The sequence below is a fragment of the Cavia porcellus genome, unplaced genomic scaffold (genome assembly GCF_034190915.1).
Source record: "Cavia porcellus strain 051 isolate PalLab524CR breed Dunkin Hartley unplaced genomic scaffold, mCavPor4.1 scaffold_5, whole genome shotgun sequence".
NCBI lineage: Eukaryota > Metazoa > Chordata > Mammalia > Rodentia > Caviidae > Cavia > Cavia porcellus.
The window spans coordinates 38,548,148-38,567,514 of NW_026947488.1; the positions used below are offsets into that span (position 1 = coordinate 38,548,148).

Consider the following 19,367-nt stretch of genomic DNA (forward strand, 5'->3'; position numbering starts at 1 on the left):
ACCTACATATTATGCAAATAATTTCTGTTCATCTTTCATGAGTGAAATAGGCTGAAAGGATAGGTAACAAGAAATAGCTAAATGACCCACTATATTACCATTTGTCAGGTTTATCTGTTAAGACCAATAAATTCTTCAAATTGTATTTTCTGCTCTTATCAAAAAGAATCACATGGATCCTGTTTTATTCCTGCTGAGGAGCCAGGAAAAGGCAGGAGGGCCAGTGGGCCTGCCTATGTCTCCCTCAGGCTTGCTGCTAGACACTGCTCTACCCAAGCTGTTTGTCACTCTTGTACCTTTGCTTGTGTGCCTCCCTGGGCATGCCTCCTCTTTCACTTTCCCCACAGTTCTCTTATTTATTAACCTTTGTTCAGTGGGTGCTTTTTAATCACCTACTACAGACACTGCCCAATGCTCTGGGCATATGCAAGAGCATGTTTGAACCCTTGCTCCAATATGGATGTCACTGCAGTGGGTGATAGCCAGTAAGGCACCACAGACCACAGGAATTTTTGTTTTTGTTTGTAGTGATTGCATGGAGTCCATAGCTCCTTCTCAGAGTACAATTTTTAAATGAATAAAAAGTGAAAAGATTGTAAATAAAGGATTTTATTGAGATAACAAGTACAAGAAAACAATGGATGCTATGGTGACGTGTGCGTCTTAGGAACATGTTAAAAGTTATAGAGGTGGGTCTGCCACAAACTGATATGTAGAGGAGAAAGAAGTAGTGTTTTGAGACCTCTGTAACCACTGCCATGTGACTGGGAAATATCTGTGATTTCACGTGATGACAGAGTTTAGGAATCATTACATTACTGTGGTTTATGGTTACAGTCAAGAAGGAGGACAAGTATTCAATTTCACCAAGACATCAATGAAAGTAAGTGTAAATTTTCTGTGAAAATTGTGAGACCCTATGAGTTTGTGGATTGTAGGTCAAGTATCCAGGACAGGAAGCAGACATTTGGATCACTCTTGAGAGGATAGAAGCCCCCTCAATAAAATGCAGGCTGCAGTCTACCTTCTAGTTAAACCAGGAAGCACCTAGAGTCTTCCCTGACCCTCTCCTCTGCCCAGCACCAAGTGCTCACCTATCCTTACCCCTCCCCATATTGTGTGATCGCTCTTCATGTTGTCTCCCACAAACGATGATGGGCCTTTTAAGGCTAAGAGGTACACATCAACTTTCTTTTCATAGAGTCAACAACTCTTGGGACATGCCAGCTAATCCGTGAATGCATGATAAACAAGTAAAAGTAAATTGGCCAGGTTTTGAAAGAATTACGTGTGAATCTAAGTTACCAGCATTTTTAATTTTATTTTTTTATTTTAAAGAGATTAAGACAAAAGAAGACATAACAAAACAGATCAGAAAAGAACAACGTAAGCAACCCGGTAAATTACCAGCATTTTCTGAAGGACTTATTTTGAATTCTAAAAGGGATCATATGTACAAATAGGGTTTTTTTTTTTTAATGTCATCAGAATTTGAAATGGAAATATTGACATTGCTGAGCAGAAAAGAAGAAAATGAAAATTTAAAAAAGAAATAGTGTTTTTATCTAGACAGCAAGTCTCTCTCATAATTAAAGTTACATAAGAGTTTGCAAAGGAGTAGAAGGCTAAAAGGTAAATAGCTGTGCACATTAACTACAGAGTAACAGGGGCACGACTCAGATTTAGATACAATCTTTTAGGAATCTTCACTTTCTCATTTGTGCCTAAAATAAACTTTCCATTTTAGATATCAAGCTATGTAAGCCTAGTTCCAGCATATGAAAGTCATCCATAGATGAAAGATAAAGTAGATTTTCCCCAGTCTTGAGTCACATCCAGAGTCCAGCATGAGCCCCGCTGGAGCAAAAGTTTCTGGTGCTTATCTTTCCTCAGGAATGGGGACAGAGATCAAGACTTAAATCTGAAGCTGGAATATCCCTGAAATACGGGTAAGAAGACATTTAACATCCTTAAATTTTGATATCAAAAAGCAGAGTAGAAAACAAACATTCTGAGGTCTTGTTATCTCTGTCTCATTATCATGAGAAATGTGGCAGAACACTCAATGATTCCTGTCTGCCTGCTACATAAACACATTTGTGTCAAGGTCTCCCATGTGCCAGGATCCCATGGATTAAAAACAAAAAGAAAACAACAAGGACAACCAAAAAAAAATTTTCAAATTTGACACAGTCCCTATCCTCAAGCAAATAAGAAAGCTTACCATGGAAGTTAACAACCAAAGTAAAAGCAGTGATACCCTTAAGAAAGGTATTTCTAAGTCTGTACAGAGAATAGAGGAAGAGTTCAACAGAAATAAAATATTTGAATGAAAAGAACATGAATAAGATCACGTAATCTTAAAAAGTATGTGTTTTAAATGATGGCTTTGATCACCAACAAATTAGAGCCTATATAAGGGTCTACCTACTTCTAGGAAATTGAAGAAATTTTGGGCTTGTTTATCTATGGTCAGATGTAACTGACGAACCAGAGGCAATACCCATGCTCAGAAATGCTGGTAGCCCAACTGGTCTTTGAATTCTACCAACGAGCCAATCACACACAGCCTTTGTAGCCTCTATGAGCTGCAGGTTGGTCCTTTTTGCTAACCATTCCATCTAACATCTACTGGAGACATGGAAAAAGAGTTGATCAAACAAGAGTCTACTGTTACGTTTTCACAAAGAAATCAATGAGTAACTCTGCATGTGTCATATGAACAAAAGCATGGAAGGCACCATGGAACTGTGACAGAAGACACCAGAATTAGACAGCAGTTACACAATGAAAGTCAAGGCATGTTATGTATACATACCTACTCTTTAAGGTGAATGTAAATTCCATGTGCTTCAGAAATGAATGAATAAGATAAAATTTTAAAAAAGATATCTCTACTACAGTAGTTCTGCTTTTCACAAGTAGTTCTGTTTTCATTAAGGAAAATTATGCTTTTGATGATTTCAGTTAGGAATTTCGAATTCTGAGTTAAAGTGCCAACAGCATTTATTTCTAATGTGACCTTTAGAAATTGATTAACTTTTGAAATTCAGTTAACCTTAGCTACTGTCAATAGCCCCCAAACTTGTCTTCATTTGTAGTATGATACCATTTTTTAAAATATCCTCAAAATTAAGTATTTAGATTTCAATGTGGAGAAATGTGAAAAGCAGTAGGATACAAGGCTTGAGCAAGGTGACGTGGCACATATCTGTCTTCCCAGCTACTTAGAAGTCTGAGGCAGGAGGGCCATGAATTCAAAGCCAATCTGGGCAATTTAGCAAAATTCTGTCTCAAAAATAGTCAAGGACGGTGTTTAGTAACTGCTTGTGTGGCATGCACACATATGCCCTGGGTTCAGTTCCCAGACTGTTAGTACTCCCATCAAATAAAATCATGGAAGATTTAGACATAGCAGTCTCCAGTTTCTGTCTGTCTGTCTGTCTGTCTCTCTCTCTCTCCCCCTCTCTTTCTCTGATACACAGGCACATACAAATACAGAGAACCTCTGCTATACACACTGAGTGCACTAAAGATGTTTCACATTTCACTTAGTTTAAGACTCTAAGCTGTTGGATAAACCAACAATTCTCAGAGTTTCAAAGGTAAAGTAATGAGCTGTGTGTGTGTGTGTGTGTGTGTGTGTGTGTGTGTGTGTGTGTAGAGTAATTTCAATCCCATTCCTGTTGCAACACCTCACAGAATTTCCTTAATTAGACATTTAATAACTCTACTGACACATTTCAGAAAATACATTTATCTCCACCCTCTAAAGAAAACCATTAGCTTACCGTACTTAAAAACAGAGATTTCATTTTCGTTTTTCTTTGCCTGCTGAATAGAATGTGACTATTTGGGGGGTTCACTTACAGCTGGCAAATGGCCATTTCCTGTCTCTAGACAAAAAGGCTTAAAAGAACTTATAAAAAAAACAGCTGAAATCCTCTGTAGACATCTAATAACTTATAAAGAAAAGAATGTTTTTATGAGTTAGTGCAAATGAATCAGGAACATATGGATCCTATTTCCCCTGAGTTTAAATTTGTAAAGAGAAAAACTTCTTAGAAAAATGAACTTTGTAGATGTCACTGAACCCCAGGGAAAAACAGATGAGATGATTACTCAACATAATACATTCCTAAGCTGCCCTGTGCTCCGCCAAAGCACACCCAGGTCATTTGTAGCTCAATTTGGACTGTCAAACATACATCCCATCAGGCTCTAATTGTTTTCAGAGGAAAAATTCTGAACAGCAAAAAATACTAAGATAGTTAATATTTTACAGTCATGAATTTTAATATAGGCATTCATTGTCTAATACCTTAAAAATTTATCATGTTGGTGGCAAGGGATTCAGGAAAAAGTGTGTGTGATGGCTGTGTCCTCATCTGGGAGCTGATCCGGAGATAGGTGGTATAAACATGGTCCTATAAAGGATGACAGAGCAATGACCAAAAGGACTTGCTAAAGGGTATCTTCATATCCAGGGAGAGTTAGTTTGCTTCACATAGCTGAGCACTTTATTCTCAGAAGTTTTATTGAGGAACCAATATAATTGCACAAAATCTAAAAGGTAGCATCTGTGGCTTCATTTCAAAACCCTCCTACAATTCTTAATCAAAGAATGATTCAGTTGTATGTGTTGATGACTTTTTCTAACTTATTCAAGGCATCTCTTGCATGGAGATATCTCAGTACGTATCAGGAGACAATAATTATTACTAACAGAATTTTTGTTTTGGACCATTGATTGAACTCAGGATCTTGCACTAGCCAGGCAAGTGTTTATGCCACTGAGGTGTATCCCAGCTTACTTTTGGTTTTTTTGTTTTTGCTTTTTAAAAAATTAACAGAATATTGAAAGTACAATAACATTCTTCCTAAAGAAAGAAAAGGTCCCTTAATGGTGAGGAAAGCTTGCACACACCTCCTGGACATTTAATGAAAACTAAGTTTACTTATCATATGTAGACATCATCAAATGCATTTACTTCCTGGCCTATGTCAACGGGGCTGATAGAAGAGAAGAAGCAGGCACTCAGCAATTAGTAGGCAGTGTGTGGTGGCCTTGGGGTGCTGTCTAGGCAGCGCATCTGGCCCCAAACTCTCAGCCTTTTGCTAGCAAGGCCTCTCACAGGCTTATGGGAAGGAATGTGCTCTGAATTCTCCCATCCATAACCCTTCCCACATTGAACAGAATGAATATAAGCTTTTATCTTAGTATGTTGTACCTAGAAAAGATACTAAGAGCGACTGGTCTAATCATTCTCAACCAGTGCTGGGGAAATCTTAATGATATAGAAGAAAGTCTTTTGGGGTGGCACATACCTGTAATCCCAGAAACCAGGAGTCTAGAGCAGAAAGATTGAAAATTCTAGACCAGATTGAGCTGTATAAGGAGTTCAAGACCAGTTAAGAATACTTAGAAAGAACCATCTCAAAAAACTAAAACAAGCAACAGCAAGTATGTGTATGTGTATGTGCGTGCAGGAGCTTTCATACACCCATGTGTAAAGGTATTCTCCCAAGTATTTTGATGCAGATTTAGGATACTGCCCAGTATCTGTTTTAGTATTTTCTCAGATGACTCATCTTATTTTCCGGATGAAGAAACTAGTCCAGAATGGTAGTAGCATTTCCTAAAAAACCTCCTTATTCTCAGGTGAGAGTCTCACTAACAGGCAGAGAAACCCTTGGGGTGTCAGGATAGCACTTTAGTACTAAATCTAAAGGGGTAGGAAAAGCAGTACAGACTAAGGTTCTGATGGTTAGGGAAGGCCAAAATAAACCCATTTGAGTTGTTCTTATGCCATTTTCAGGCTCTAAAGCTGGCCTATAATTTGAAAATTCCACATGGGTAAATTTTAGTTTAAAATTATTTAGGAAAAGTCTGTGTTGGAAACTGACACATCGCCTCTCAATAAATTCAATAAACCCAGTTTTTTCCTAAGCTTTGGAAAGAGATTTCTTGAGTCTCCACTGAGCAAAACGATGCAGTTTGGGATTTATATTTAGGAGGAAGAGCAGAGATGCCACAACAAAAAGTGTTTACATACTATCATCATACAGAAGCATAAAGAAGTTCAGAATCATACAAGAATTTGGACCAATTGGTCATGGAGTTTATTTATGTCTTCAAAGGTTTACTATGAAGCTGAAGACAAATGGCATCATTGTAAATTTCTTTCTCCTTGTCTCTCTCTTTTAAAAGAGTACCCCTAACAGAGGCTGTATGTGCATGGTGTACCTCTCCACCACTGCACACCACACACCCCAGTGCACAGAAGCTGACTTGTCAGACAACTTCCACTCTTGCTGTAGCACTAACTCTCAAATCAATATTTCAGGTTCAATCTGGATCTCTCAATTCTTTTCCCAAGTCCCTCAATCCTGGGATCACAGATATGAACATTCTAAGCAGAGTTTAGCAATTTGGATTTGTAACTATATATCCTTCAATATTCTTTGAATCTCTGCCTTGTACAAAAGAATAATCTCATTAAAAGACTGAAGCCTCTCAGGAGTCCATGAATAAAAATGAAGATAACATAATCTGATAGAAGGGAAGCATTCTAGTAAGCTCTTCTGTCAGTGGACTCACAAGGACATCTTCCAATATTATATATCTATAATAAATCATACTCTTTTTTAAGTTTCTTCTAGTATGTTTGCATTTAGCTGAGAATAGAAAAGCAATTGCTTTTCTAGGCATCTTTGCAGGTCTTGTCATATAGAGTGGCGTATTATTCCTGAATGAAGGCAGCTTTCCACAGGAACCACTTCTTTGCCCAAATGAGATCAGAGAAAAAGTGAAATATTTCTAGCTTTGATCACAGCTTCCTTCTAAAACAAAGTCCGGCTAAGAACATTGTCCATCCACTGTTTAATCATGTCATTTGAATAGAATGAGAAGTGCCTTTTTTGTTCTCAAGTTGAGCTGGATGACAGTGATGATTCTGATGATCTTTCCTTAAATCAAAGCAGTATGAGTTCTCAATCAAAATACAGGCAAGGTGATTTTTTTTTCCTACATAGAAATAAACACACAAGTTTCCACTCATCCCTCTGATGTAGACCCAGAAATATTCTCAGAGTTTTATTTTCTGTTCATGAAAATGTATCATGTGGATAATTGGCACATTTAATTTCATATGAAACTTTAGATGTTGGCTATTTTGAAACTATCATCTACTTGAAATAATTTACAGAAAATCAACATGGTGGTCTCTCCACCTACACTAATGAGTTGCAGCTGTTAATATTAATTTTAAAGATATGTCCATGTGGGAGATGGTGATTGTTTTTAAGGCATACAGAGAGCATCCGAAAATGCTGCTTGATCTTTACTATGTCACCTGAGAAACCTAGACAATTATGAAGAGTTATCCCAGGGTCTAAGGCAAAGTTTGTGAAGGGACCTATTTTCTTTTGAGCACAACACTATGTCATCTGAAGAATTATTTTTTTCATTTTTCTTAGTAATGAATCCTAAAGTTTAATTGTAAATAGATTCTACTTCACCTACTTCATGTTCTTTCTTATTGACCTCTACCCAGTTTTGCTCTCTATTGAAACATGTATTTTCAGCCAGTCATTGTGGTACAAGCCTGTAATCACAGCATTTGAGAGGCTGAGGTAGGAGGATTATTGTGAGTTTGAGACCAGCCTGGACTACAAAGTGAGCTTGAGGTCAGTCTAAGCTACACAGAAAGACCCTGTCTCAGAAAGACTAAATTAAAACTAAAAAAAAAAAAAAAATAAAACAAAACATGTATTTTCAACTTCTAGCTCACAGTGAAGAAAGATAAAAGCTACTACTCCCAGAAAACTAATTAATTAATTAATACACACATTTATTCATTTTTCATATCTATGTTTCTCATACATGATGTACATGATGGTATTGAAAGACTGAATGTTTAAAAGCAGACTTATTGATTTTGCTGTTTAGGAGAGTGATTTTAAAATACTTCTCTAATCTAATACATTTGAAGGACATGAATATTCCATCAAAAGTAGCAGTTCTCTGAAAGTATAAGAGTAACTATCAGAGACTGAGGAGGAGGTAGGAAGAGGAGGAAGAGAGGGAGAAAGTAAGTGCAGAACAGTGGATGGATATGGTCAATACATGATGTAGATGTATATGAAAATGTCACAGTTAAATAGTCCATTAGTCTGTTCAGTTAATATCGGTTAGTACTTGTAATTCGAAAAGCAGTAGTTCAACATTGCAAGGATTTTTGGAAAGAGGTAGAAAACTATTTTTAAAAATGGGTGCCCATTCCATGTCTGTCCCATCAGTTTTGAGGCCTGTCGAATGGGATCCAGGACCCGCCAGCTGTCCAGCAACCTAGGACACTGCTAGCAAACTTTCTTCTTTGAGCAGAAGCCCTGCCCGCAGGACAGGGAGTGTAGTGACTGGTAGCTCTGAAGTATGTATCTCTTGGTTTCACTTCATTTTCCTTTCCGACACTGAGTGGCCAAGAAATTTCAATGAATGGCTCTCATGATCTTCTGTGGGATCCTGTGCCCATGTAAACTGCCTGGGAGAGATGTTGAACTCTAGAAACCTCACCACGGGTGACAGATTTAAGGTGCACAGAAGTGCCCAACCAGTTGACTTTAAGACTTTCCTTTCCCTTAAATGTAAACTGCTGTATCTGTAAAATGAAGGACAAAAATAGGAAACAGGGAGATAGATCTTTTGTAAAGGGCAGAAAAAACTTGGAGTAAAGATGTGGAGGGAGAGGAGAAAGATAAGCAGTAGAGATGTGTTATGTATGAACACCTACTCCCCACAATGAATTGACCAAAATATATTGAGAACATGCAATAAGAAAAAAATTTAGTTTTACATACCTGCCTTGAGGAAAGTTTTATGAAAATGTAATAGTGTGTAAGAGGGCCAAACACAGGCCACTGGACACTGCAAATAAACTTGGGTTCCCTTGTCCTCTCCAGTTCTTGTATTACTTGCTCTTCATCTAGACCTTTTGCTAAAAGCCTCAGAATTATATGTAAATTTCCCACATTGATTCCCAACACAGCATGTGTATAAGGTTCTCTCTGCACTGCCTTATACTCTATTCTGTTTATTCAAAAGTAATGGGGTCACAATGGACCCCTTGTTGGATTTTAGAAGGCCAACAGAGAAAGACACGTGATTTCTACATGTAAGTACGGAAGTCAACGACCTCCCTCAGTCTAATCCTCTGTTTCCCTTTTCCCCTCCCTCTCCATTTTCCTCATAGCCATTCACACACAACAACCCCCCCACCCCACCTCAGAGCACCACAGGCTTGGGGTCTTGATATCTACATATACCTGACTGGGAAGGAAAAATTCATTAGACTTTGACAAGCTAAGGCTAAGAACAGGAAAGAGGGATCTTGGGCAGACTTACTTCAGTGTCTAAATATATCTGATTAAAATCTTCCCCATCTCAGCCACACTGGCAATGGAAGCAGTGAAGTTGTTTTATCCATTGCACAGTGGTTATGGAACATAAAAGTAACATCACTGGGTACTTCATGTATTTCTAGGACCAAGGCTTCTGGCATCTCTGGTGAGAATAGATGCTAACAGGTTACAAGGCTGGAAGGGTAAATGGATTTGTCCCCTTGGCAAGCTCTAGCATAGGAAAATGTATGATAACCCAAACAACTGGTATACTCGCAGTAGGGGAAGTGAAGCTTGCTAAGGGATTGGCTCTAACAGTGTGAATTTAGAATAAGACAAATAGAAGAATGTTGCTTCTGACCACCAGGGTAGCTTCTTATCATGAATCTCAACAATGACAGACTAAAAATGAGAGCAGGGGCTATCGTGTGTGAGAACTAGAAAGCAAGGGAAGAAGGGAGCCAGAAAGGGAGGAAGAAAGAAAGAAAGAAAGGGAAATAGAAATAAAAATGGAGGAATCAGGAAATGTAGTGTTTGCAACTCATCAGAGCTTTTTAAGGATAAAAGCAATATGACATATCTGCAAAGTCTAGGAATCATTTTCTTCAATTGTTTCATAGCCTATGAGCATCATAGCTCCCATCAAAATATCATCTTGGGCTGGTCAGAGGATACATTTTCACAGCAACATATTAGGATGATGATTATTATTACCATAACTACATTTTTGCACAAGATGTGAATATTTCAAAGGAGGGATTTATTTCTTCAAAACACAAATATTTTAATATGAGATTACACCAAAAACTGGTACAGATACACAATGATGTTTGTGGGCCCAAAAGCACATTCTCAGAGGAGAACACTGAGTACTTCATTTGCTGCTTCTAAGCCTCTAATCATATTTCTGTGCTGTGTAGATTTGGAAGATGGTACATTGTGTTTTTTGGGTTTCTGTAAATAAATGTCTACAGGAATTGAAGCTTGATGTGAAGGATATAATTTTTCCATCATAAATGTAAGCATCATTTCATGTTTCATTTAAACCCCTTTTTAAAGTACCACAAACATTCTAAGGCATTTCATGTCAGTGACATAAGGCATGGGCCACTCTCCTTTATTTATCTATCTATTTATTTATTTATTTATCTTTGGTGACCCACAATCTGATTCTGAAACAAAAGTGACAAATAATTTCTAACACTGCATATGTTCACAGACCTCTACCAAGAAGGGGAAAAAAACAGTGTGGGAACCAGAAGCTAAAGTGCACCTTTCCCTTTGTGTTCTGTAAGGAGGAAACAACTGGCCATGTTTTTAACCTTATCAAGTGGTCGCAAGAGCAGCAAATGAATCTCTCAGATTTCTGATCACTTATTTCTTCAGTAGATTCCTGATCCTGTTTTCTGGAGTAGAACAATCTGCACAGCATCTGCAGTAACCTGTAGGTTTTCTGTCCTAGTGTTGGAAGGCAGGGGAGAGCTACAGGGCTACCTGCTTCAACATGGTAAAAACCAGTAACTTTGTTTTCAAAAGATCCTGAAGAAGAGCTCAAATTTGCAGATTTGCCTCTGCCTACCGTCAACCGACTCTGAGCTCTAGTTGACGCTGGGCGAGGTCCGGCCCAGGCTCCACATGAGTCCTGAGGTGTCTGTGCTTCCCAGCGCGGCTGCCTTGTAGGGTGGCCTCAGCACGCGCGGCCACGTCGGCAGGCGCAGCACAGAAAGTCAAACAGCAATACCACAGGTGTAGTGCTCATCTCACAAGGCACAGAGAGAATCTTTTAAATGACAAGTAGCTGGTATTTAACATTTTGAGCAATCTTGTGCCAAAAACATACTTAAAAGAAATTATGTCAGACAGAGACCCACCGTCAGCATGCAATGAAAGAAGACATTCATCTCCCTCCAACATGGAAGACAATTATACAGGCTTTGAAAATTCAGAGCGGGAGTTTATCCTCACCAAAGGCTGCATGGCCACAGTTTAATTAGAGCCTCCTCGAATGCTACACACCTGTCCACTTACTGTTTTATAACTTGGGAGGTGATTGGGGGTGGGGGTAATTTTCCTTTGCCATAAGAGTAGGTCCTGATTTAGTTTTCTACTTCCTTTCCTTTCCCTTCCCTCCCCTCCCCTCCCCTCTCCTCCCTCCGCTTCCCTTCCCTTCCCTTCCCTTCCCTTCCCTTCCCTTCCCTTCCCTTCCCTTCCCTTCCCTTTTTTTTTCTTTTCTTTCTTCCTCCTTTTCCCCCTCCTCAGTCTTTTGTACCAGAAATCATAGGTTTCTACTTTTAAAAGCTCTCTGGAAGCTACTCATCTTCCAGCTCAGACTCTTCATCCAAGCTACCTTGTCCCCTAAGAGTACTCAGAAAACCTAACACAAGAATCACATGCTGTAGAATATTTGTTCCCTGAAGAAACTGAAAATATTGAGTGTAATCTCCATGACTTGGAAATATCTCCCAATATCAGGGTATTTGTAGTTTTTAAAGAGTGGAAGACATCTACTCTGCTTTCTATGGAAAAAAAAAATGACAAATATTTACATTGCCTCAGAGACCGGTAACCAAATGCCTGCCACCTGAGTTCCTGGGGTAGGACAATAGAACAGATATATATAAAAACATTTTTTAGGCTAAGTTCCAGACAAGAACAGGGTGTCACAGAACTGCAGGGTGAGGAAATCACTATTTCACATGAAATGATATATTTAGAAGACATGAAAAATGAGGAATGCATGAAACTGTGTATGATAACTCAGAGTAGTCAGTCCAACTTGAGAGTCTGGGCTCCATTTCCACTGCTCATTTCCATAGCGGCCCCTTCTTTTGCTTACCAATCCCTGTAATAGTTACTACTTGAGAATAATGGGGCACTTATGGAAACCTTTCCATTGTTCTACCTGCTGTCAGTTTTTTTATAATCAACTGACATTCTTTACATTTTCTGAACTTAGAAATTCTTAACACTTAATTTAATTGAAAATGCCAGTGAGTAATCTTCAGCTCTTGCCCACCTCATGCTTGATCCTTAGATTTCTCTTACCTTATCTTTCCAGTCAAAATATACATTGCTTTATATTTTTTCCTTTACTGTGAGATAATTCATCCAGCTGATCTTCTCACAGCAATAATTCAATTCTTAACACTAAAAAGTCTTTTATGTATTTTTTAACTTTTCTATTCAGAAGTTCTTAGAGTTTTTATTTTAGACATGTCAGCTTTGCCCCTCTATACTAAAATTCTGTTTTATGCTGTTGTTATTGTTGAAACACTGCTTCATGTTCTCCCCTGGATCCACTGTAGTTGGACTCATTGATATGATTTGTTCAGCTGAGCCCTGTTCCTCAAATTTCTGAGTCCTATTGAAAGTGTAGTGACTCCAGTCCCCTAGAAGTTAGAATTTGGACAAGTTAAACAAGTGGGTGACAAATAAAACTGTTTTCCTACTTCTGTCTACTGGACCTTCACGGTCTAGGCAAGACCCTCTGACTGTGGAAATAGCCAGCCTTACCAGCTGGCAGTGGTTTTTGAAATTACATAGAATCAAATCACCTATTGTGATGGGGGAAAGGATTCATTCCTGACAGTTTAGAAATTAGAGCATCAATAAATGTTGAAATGTGAAAGCTCACTAATTATACGGCAATGTCATTTTTTATGAAGCATGACTGCCAAGAAAATATGCACCACCGGATTACATACTTACATGGCTAAGGGAAATACACCAATTAAGGGAGATCACATTATATAATTCCTTATTTTTAAAAGGAAAATTTCAGGGTACTCACTCAGCTAAGAGTTCCAGAAGATACCACCTTTACTGCCAAGGTGAATGCTGGCCTTTCCTCAAGTACTGCTGACTAACCCATGCGTGGACAGACCAACTCATGACAGAAGGATGTGTGAGCACAGAAGTTAATGTGCAAAACAGTAATAATCAATAACAGTAATGAAATTGTGATATGGGAATCAGGGGAAAAGAGAGTGAGAGGGAAGGAAACGGAGACATTTTGTTTCTTGATGGATTTAAATTGTGGGATTATAGTTATTTAGGAAATTGCATAGATACTGTTCATTTCTACAACTTATTCTCCTAAGTTGGCTTGAATATATTTCTTCTTCTTTCAAGGAATCTCAAACTCAAATTAAAGTTCTGGTTATCTGCTCAATTTCACCATGTCTTTCTTTCCCACACTTTCTTCATCTAAAAATAGTAAACTTATTCTTTGAAATATTCATTGGATGTCTAAGCTAATTGCAGGCTTACCATAGTTCTAGCTATCTTCATATTTTTGATATAATCATGTTCCTATACTAATTTTTTCTCTTCCCAATAAATGCACCAACATGTACCCAATTGTCTGGATCAAAAACTCATTGCCATTCTTAATTTCTGGTTGGTCATTTCTGATTTCAGTGCAGAATATACAATATAAGGTTTGCTGGTATTGAGTTTGCTGTATTCTAAACATATACAAAGAGAGCATTTGCTTGACTCCTGGTACTTAGTCTCGATATGCTTTTCTCCGGACAACAAAGTATGAAGGCAGGTATTCTAGTCCTTCATGGAAGTATTGCTTCCAGAACAAAACAGAAACCCTGTTTTTCTGGCATATGATTGAGATTGGTATTTCACAGGGTGTAGTATGAGGCAGCATGGGTTTCTAAGCCATAGCTGTCTACTGACTCAAAATATACCCATGCTGTGAGCAACACATACACCTTGGCTACCTTATAACACTGAGATTTGGAAGTTTTATGTAGCTGCGGGATGAGCTCTTCTACCCTAACTGAAAAACCCTTCAAATCCTGTTAGCTCTATTTCAAAGGCTCTCCCAGACTGTGGGCTTGTTGCCTCCTTTGTTAATACCTCTGTATTTCACAGCTGTCTCCCATCTTTAGACTGATTTACTGCAGGGTCCCCTTAATCAATCTTCTCTTTCCTGCTCTGATATCTCTAAAGGCCATTTTCCAAAGAGTAGCTAAACTCGTTTCTCAAAGGAGAAATAGAGCATGCTACTTCCTTTCCAAAACCCTTCAAAAACTTTGCATTAGCCTTCAAGTAAAATATAGTCTTTCTATGAATCACAAGATCCTATACTGTATTCTGACCTCTGCTGCTATCTCCAAATTTGCCTCCTATCTTTCTTTTATCTCTCTGATCCAATCATAATGGCTCTCTTACCATTGCTTGCAAAGGATAAGCTCACTTTTCTTTAGGGTTTTCATCTCTGGCTTGCACCATGTAAGCTATTTTACCTCAGGACCTCTGTGCGGCTTGTCTTACCCTCATCCCTACACAAATCTTCCTTCCAAGATGGAGCCCACAGAACAGTATCTACATTTTCCAGGCCACATCTCCCTACAACTCATATGCAGTTACCTTGTTTTATTCTGTAAAGAACACTTTGAACTTGCTCATTTTATTATTTACTAAGTTTGTGACTCTCTTTCTAGACAATGAGTATCATAAAACAGGTATTGTTTGTTTCTAAATGCTCTGGCTCTGATATATAAAAAGTGCCTGGTGTTTAGTAAGACATAATAAATATTTATCAAGTGAGGGAATTAATGAACAGATAGCTGAAATAGTCAGAATGTCAAAACAGTACTGCAGTGAAGAAACAATTGAATCAGAAGCAATATTCATTCATAAGTCTTTTGCTTTACAGAGCAAGAAATAAATGCACTAGATAATCAATTTGTATAGTTTTATACCTATGATGTACTACTTACAATGCATTTATTTAATGAAATTTGATGTGTTCAAATTAACTTATTCAAACTAGTCAATGTACACTGAAATAGGAGTCTTTTCAAAGAAACTGACACTGGACATGTTTAAAGTTGTAACAACTAACCTATGTTTCTTAATTCAAATTATCTACATTTTCTACAATAGACCAAAGAAATATACAAGAAAAGAACATGAAACAACAATGAAAAATGTATTGAAAGACAAAGTAGCATGTGAACTACATAGGAAAAATCAAGGCTAAGAAATTTCTAAGGAAAATAATTTTCTGAATAGCCTAAGTAGAGATAATGCATCATTAGAATTTGTCAGTAAATGCAATATAGACCATTTATTATCTCTCCTCAGTGAGAAGTGTTTATATGTACTTCCATCACCTGTCAAGAGGACACAGATGAACTTCCTCCGGTGGCTCCATCTCTGGGCTAGTAGTCAGTGGAAATGATGGATATACACTAATACATATGCATAGTTACCAACTCTTACTCATGAAACATGCTATCTTTTGCAAAGCAGATGGTCCACGTGAGGAGTATTTGCTATAACAAAGTGGTATATTGAAAACATTTACATTTCAAAAGAAGCAAAATTCTCTCCCTGGCCTCAGGGGCATTCCACTGAGGAATTGAGAATGGGATGAGGCCTGCGATTTTCCATTCTTGAGTCTGTCATTTGATACTCAGTGTGGATGAGAATAATAATGCCTATCCCAAACCTTTCAGAAGGTTGCTGTAAAAATAAAACAACTCATGGTAAACATATGCCTTATGAGTTAGCTATTTTATTTGTTTTTACTTTGTAATTAAAGTCTTATTTACATATTTCAAAGTAAGAAGAAAAAAAAGAACAAGCACCAAAATGTATGTTTGACCATGTGTTCCATTTCCACTTGAGATCACCAATGTATGTATCTGGTTAAGAACTATTAAAAGTACAGTAATTAAAAAAATGTCACTGTTGCTCTCTTTAAACCCACAAAAGTAGCAAGATCTCTCTCACATTAGGCATTCCCATGACCAATTTCTGTACATGGCCTATTTCCATAACCAACCATTTCCAAATAATTCATCAGTCACCCACCCCAAAATCCAAAACTCACAATACATCTTACAGTGAAACAAATTATTCATAGTGCCTTTATGTTGTTGTTCAAGGGGAATAAATAAAACAAAAGCAGGAGGATAATGCACAAGATTGTGCATTGTCTGAAAACTGCTTACTGCTATAGTATATAAATTCACAAACCTCTGCACCTAAAGCTCTATGGCCTCTAATTATTTGCTACTTTGTTTACTGAAGTAGTTTTCCCATTTATCATTGAATAGATCCAAAAGATGTTACTAAATGAACAAGTTGGGATTATACTAGATACTCCAGTGGAAGAATTTAGTTTCATGAAAAACTCCTGGTCATAATGATTAAGCTATCAATTATTCAAATCTACTCCAATAACACTCAAGAGTCATTTTAGGGCAGTGACTGGTTATTAATAAATACAGTATAGGATACCAAAAAGATTACTGTTCAACAGGAATCCCCTACAAACAAAAACAACTCTTAAAGGAAAATAGCACAGAAAGAGCCATTGCTCCTAATGAAATTCATCCTTTGCCTCTCTTTCACATATACAATCCATTATATCCAACAAGATGAAAGTGAGATAATAACTGAATGAATCTGATTACTTCGTTTGTACCTACCATCAAACAAATCAATATACTCATAACCATTAATTGATTACAGGAAGATATTTTATCATTCATATAACCCAATGAAAAATGCCAGCTAACTTGGACTCACTGACTAAGTACAGTTGATAGTCATGGGAATTATCCACTGATTTTTTTTTTTTTTTGAAACAGAGGATCACATTATACCATCTAGAATGATGACTGTGTTGTCTCTCTTACCTCCTGGTGATTCTTGGCCAGCCATTCCTTAATGGTGCCGAGGGCAATGACTGCAGCAGGCTCATTAGGAAAACCTGAGTTAAGAGCAGAAGAAATGAACAAAGAATGAGGAAAGCAGTCAGGATATGTGAATGGAGCTGTTTCTCTGCAATGGTTTTCAATTTAACTGGCAAATCCTGAGCAGGGAAGTCTCAGTAACCTGTATAGGAAGGAGAAGCTTGTGACTCTATACCCAAGGCATTAAGAGGCACAGTCCTATAGCAACTTAAGGTTAAAAATAAAGAACTTACTTGTTATTTAGTAATAATATTAATTAAAATATATTTACTTGTGTTTAATAGTTTACAAAGCACTTTCATATGTTTTTCTCATGAGTGATGCTCAAATTAAAGTGTATTATCTCTTTATACTCTCTTTTGAAAACCGAGAAAATATGGATGAGAGAAGATGGGTAACTGGGGTGCAGTCACAGGGTTAGTACTCATTAAGTGAGCTGTCCGGAGGCAAGGTGATGATCCAAGCAGTGGAAGCAAAACAGTGAGTATGCAAAGTTTTAAAAATGTGTACAGTAAACAACACTTCCCAACTAATCTCCCTCAAAGTACTACTTCTCATTTGGAACACAATTATCCGATAGGCTCCTGCCATTTTCTGAAGACATTTCACAGCCCTCTTTGGTGCCTTTAGTTGTACTGTTTTGGCTACTTTGATGTCCTGAATTGGTTCAAAACATTTTCTAATGATCATTTTGACTGTGGAGATAAGCCAGATATAGCTCAGTGGTAGATCTGGTGACACTGTAATGTTTGTACAAACCTGCCCTCCTGTTGGATGGTGCGCGATTGCAGAAGTTACAGCATATTTTAATCATGCCTCTTAAAGGAACTCAAAACCGAGGACTTTCAGAACTGCTTCAAGACATGGCAAGGATGATGGCATAAGTGAACTGAAAGCAAGGGGGAATATTTTGATGGAGAATAATGAAAGTGTATCTTTTATCATAATAATTGTTTAAAATTTATACATCTATCATATATTTGGATCCTTCCCTGTACACTCCTTTAGAGAATATGCTAAATAGCAATACTACAGAAGGCTATTTATGGTAGTTCAAGAAAACCACTCCTGTTCCATTTAGGGACACTGCTGGTGATATTAGGGCCACATGTACTAAACGGATCATGAAGAATGGGTTTGATTTTACAAGGGCAGAAAGAATGGCAGACTTAAGCTTCGTCCCAGTGAATATGAGCACACATATTCAGAATTTTTAAAACATATCCAGATGTCTTTTTAATCTTATAAAAGCTGAACACATGCCTAGACCTGGGGAATTATTAGACATTCTATCAATAGAGATAGAAATAGATGAGCAAATAGTCCTGTAAGTTTTTATAGGTATGATGCAGAAAGAAGAAGAGATGGGAAGGACTATTTTATTGAAATGACTGTTCTCTTAATCACCAAATCCTATCACCTTCAATTGTTCTTCCAAGTTCTATGATGTTAGATGCACTTAATTGGATTTTCAACATTTCTTCCCCTTTGATTTTTCTCTTTTTTAAGTTTACTCTTTTTGTTATTTTAAAGCATACAATTCAGTGGTTCTTAATATGTCTGTGAAGCTGTTTGGCCATCATCAGTAATCCCACAATATTTTCATCATCTTCTAAAGAAATTCTGTGCCTATTAACATGTACACTTTAACCTCCTCTTCTACCATTCCTGGTGACCATTATTCTTTTCTGTCTCCAGATTTCCAGACTTTCCTCCTAAACTCTGTAACACCGTTTTCTTCTATGTCTTCTAGTTACTTAATGAATTCTCCTCTTGATGTAGGAGAAACATAATTATTTGCCTGTTAGATGTCAGATGTGCTGACTTTGTGGCCCCAGAACAATAAGGAATGAACTTGTGAGCCAGAGGATGAAGAATTTTATTGGAAACAGAGAAGAGTAGCTCCTGGATTTTCAGGAAATGTCCTGAGTGGTTGGTCACCAAGGTCCTTTGTAAGGAGTTATACAGCAAAATCACATGTGGGTGCAACATGGGTCAAACTACAATCAATCTATAGAATAAGTACAGCTGCGTAGCTAATATTGATCCAAGAAAATGAATCATGTAGCAGGAGTACACAGACAAAAGAAATACATCTTTGGGAAGGGATGAGTCAGATGCTCTGATACCTCACCTGGGCTACAGATGTCTATCTGGACTTAATGGACCAAGATGTGCTAATTACAACATAATTTCAGATTGCTGTTTATCCTTGAGGGAGGCAGGGAGGTCTGGTCATTGTAT

General features: G+C 37.6%; 1 protein-coding gene across 2 annotated transcripts in view; it reads right to left on the reverse strand.

Annotated features, from left to right (window-relative positions):
• The window catches only part of Macrod2 (mono-ADP ribosylhydrolase 2), a 1,970,011-nt gene that overhangs the window by 472,700 nt on the left and 1,477,944 nt on the right, over positions 1 to 19,367 (reverse strand). For both annotated transcript variants that reach the window (XM_063248672.1, XM_063248671.1), the window contains exon 8: positions 17,067 to 17,140. In XM_063248672.1, the coding sequence (XP_063104742.1) occupies positions 17,067 to 17,140 (74 nt within the window). The remainder of the gene's footprint in view (positions 1 to 17,066; positions 17,141 to 19,367) is intronic.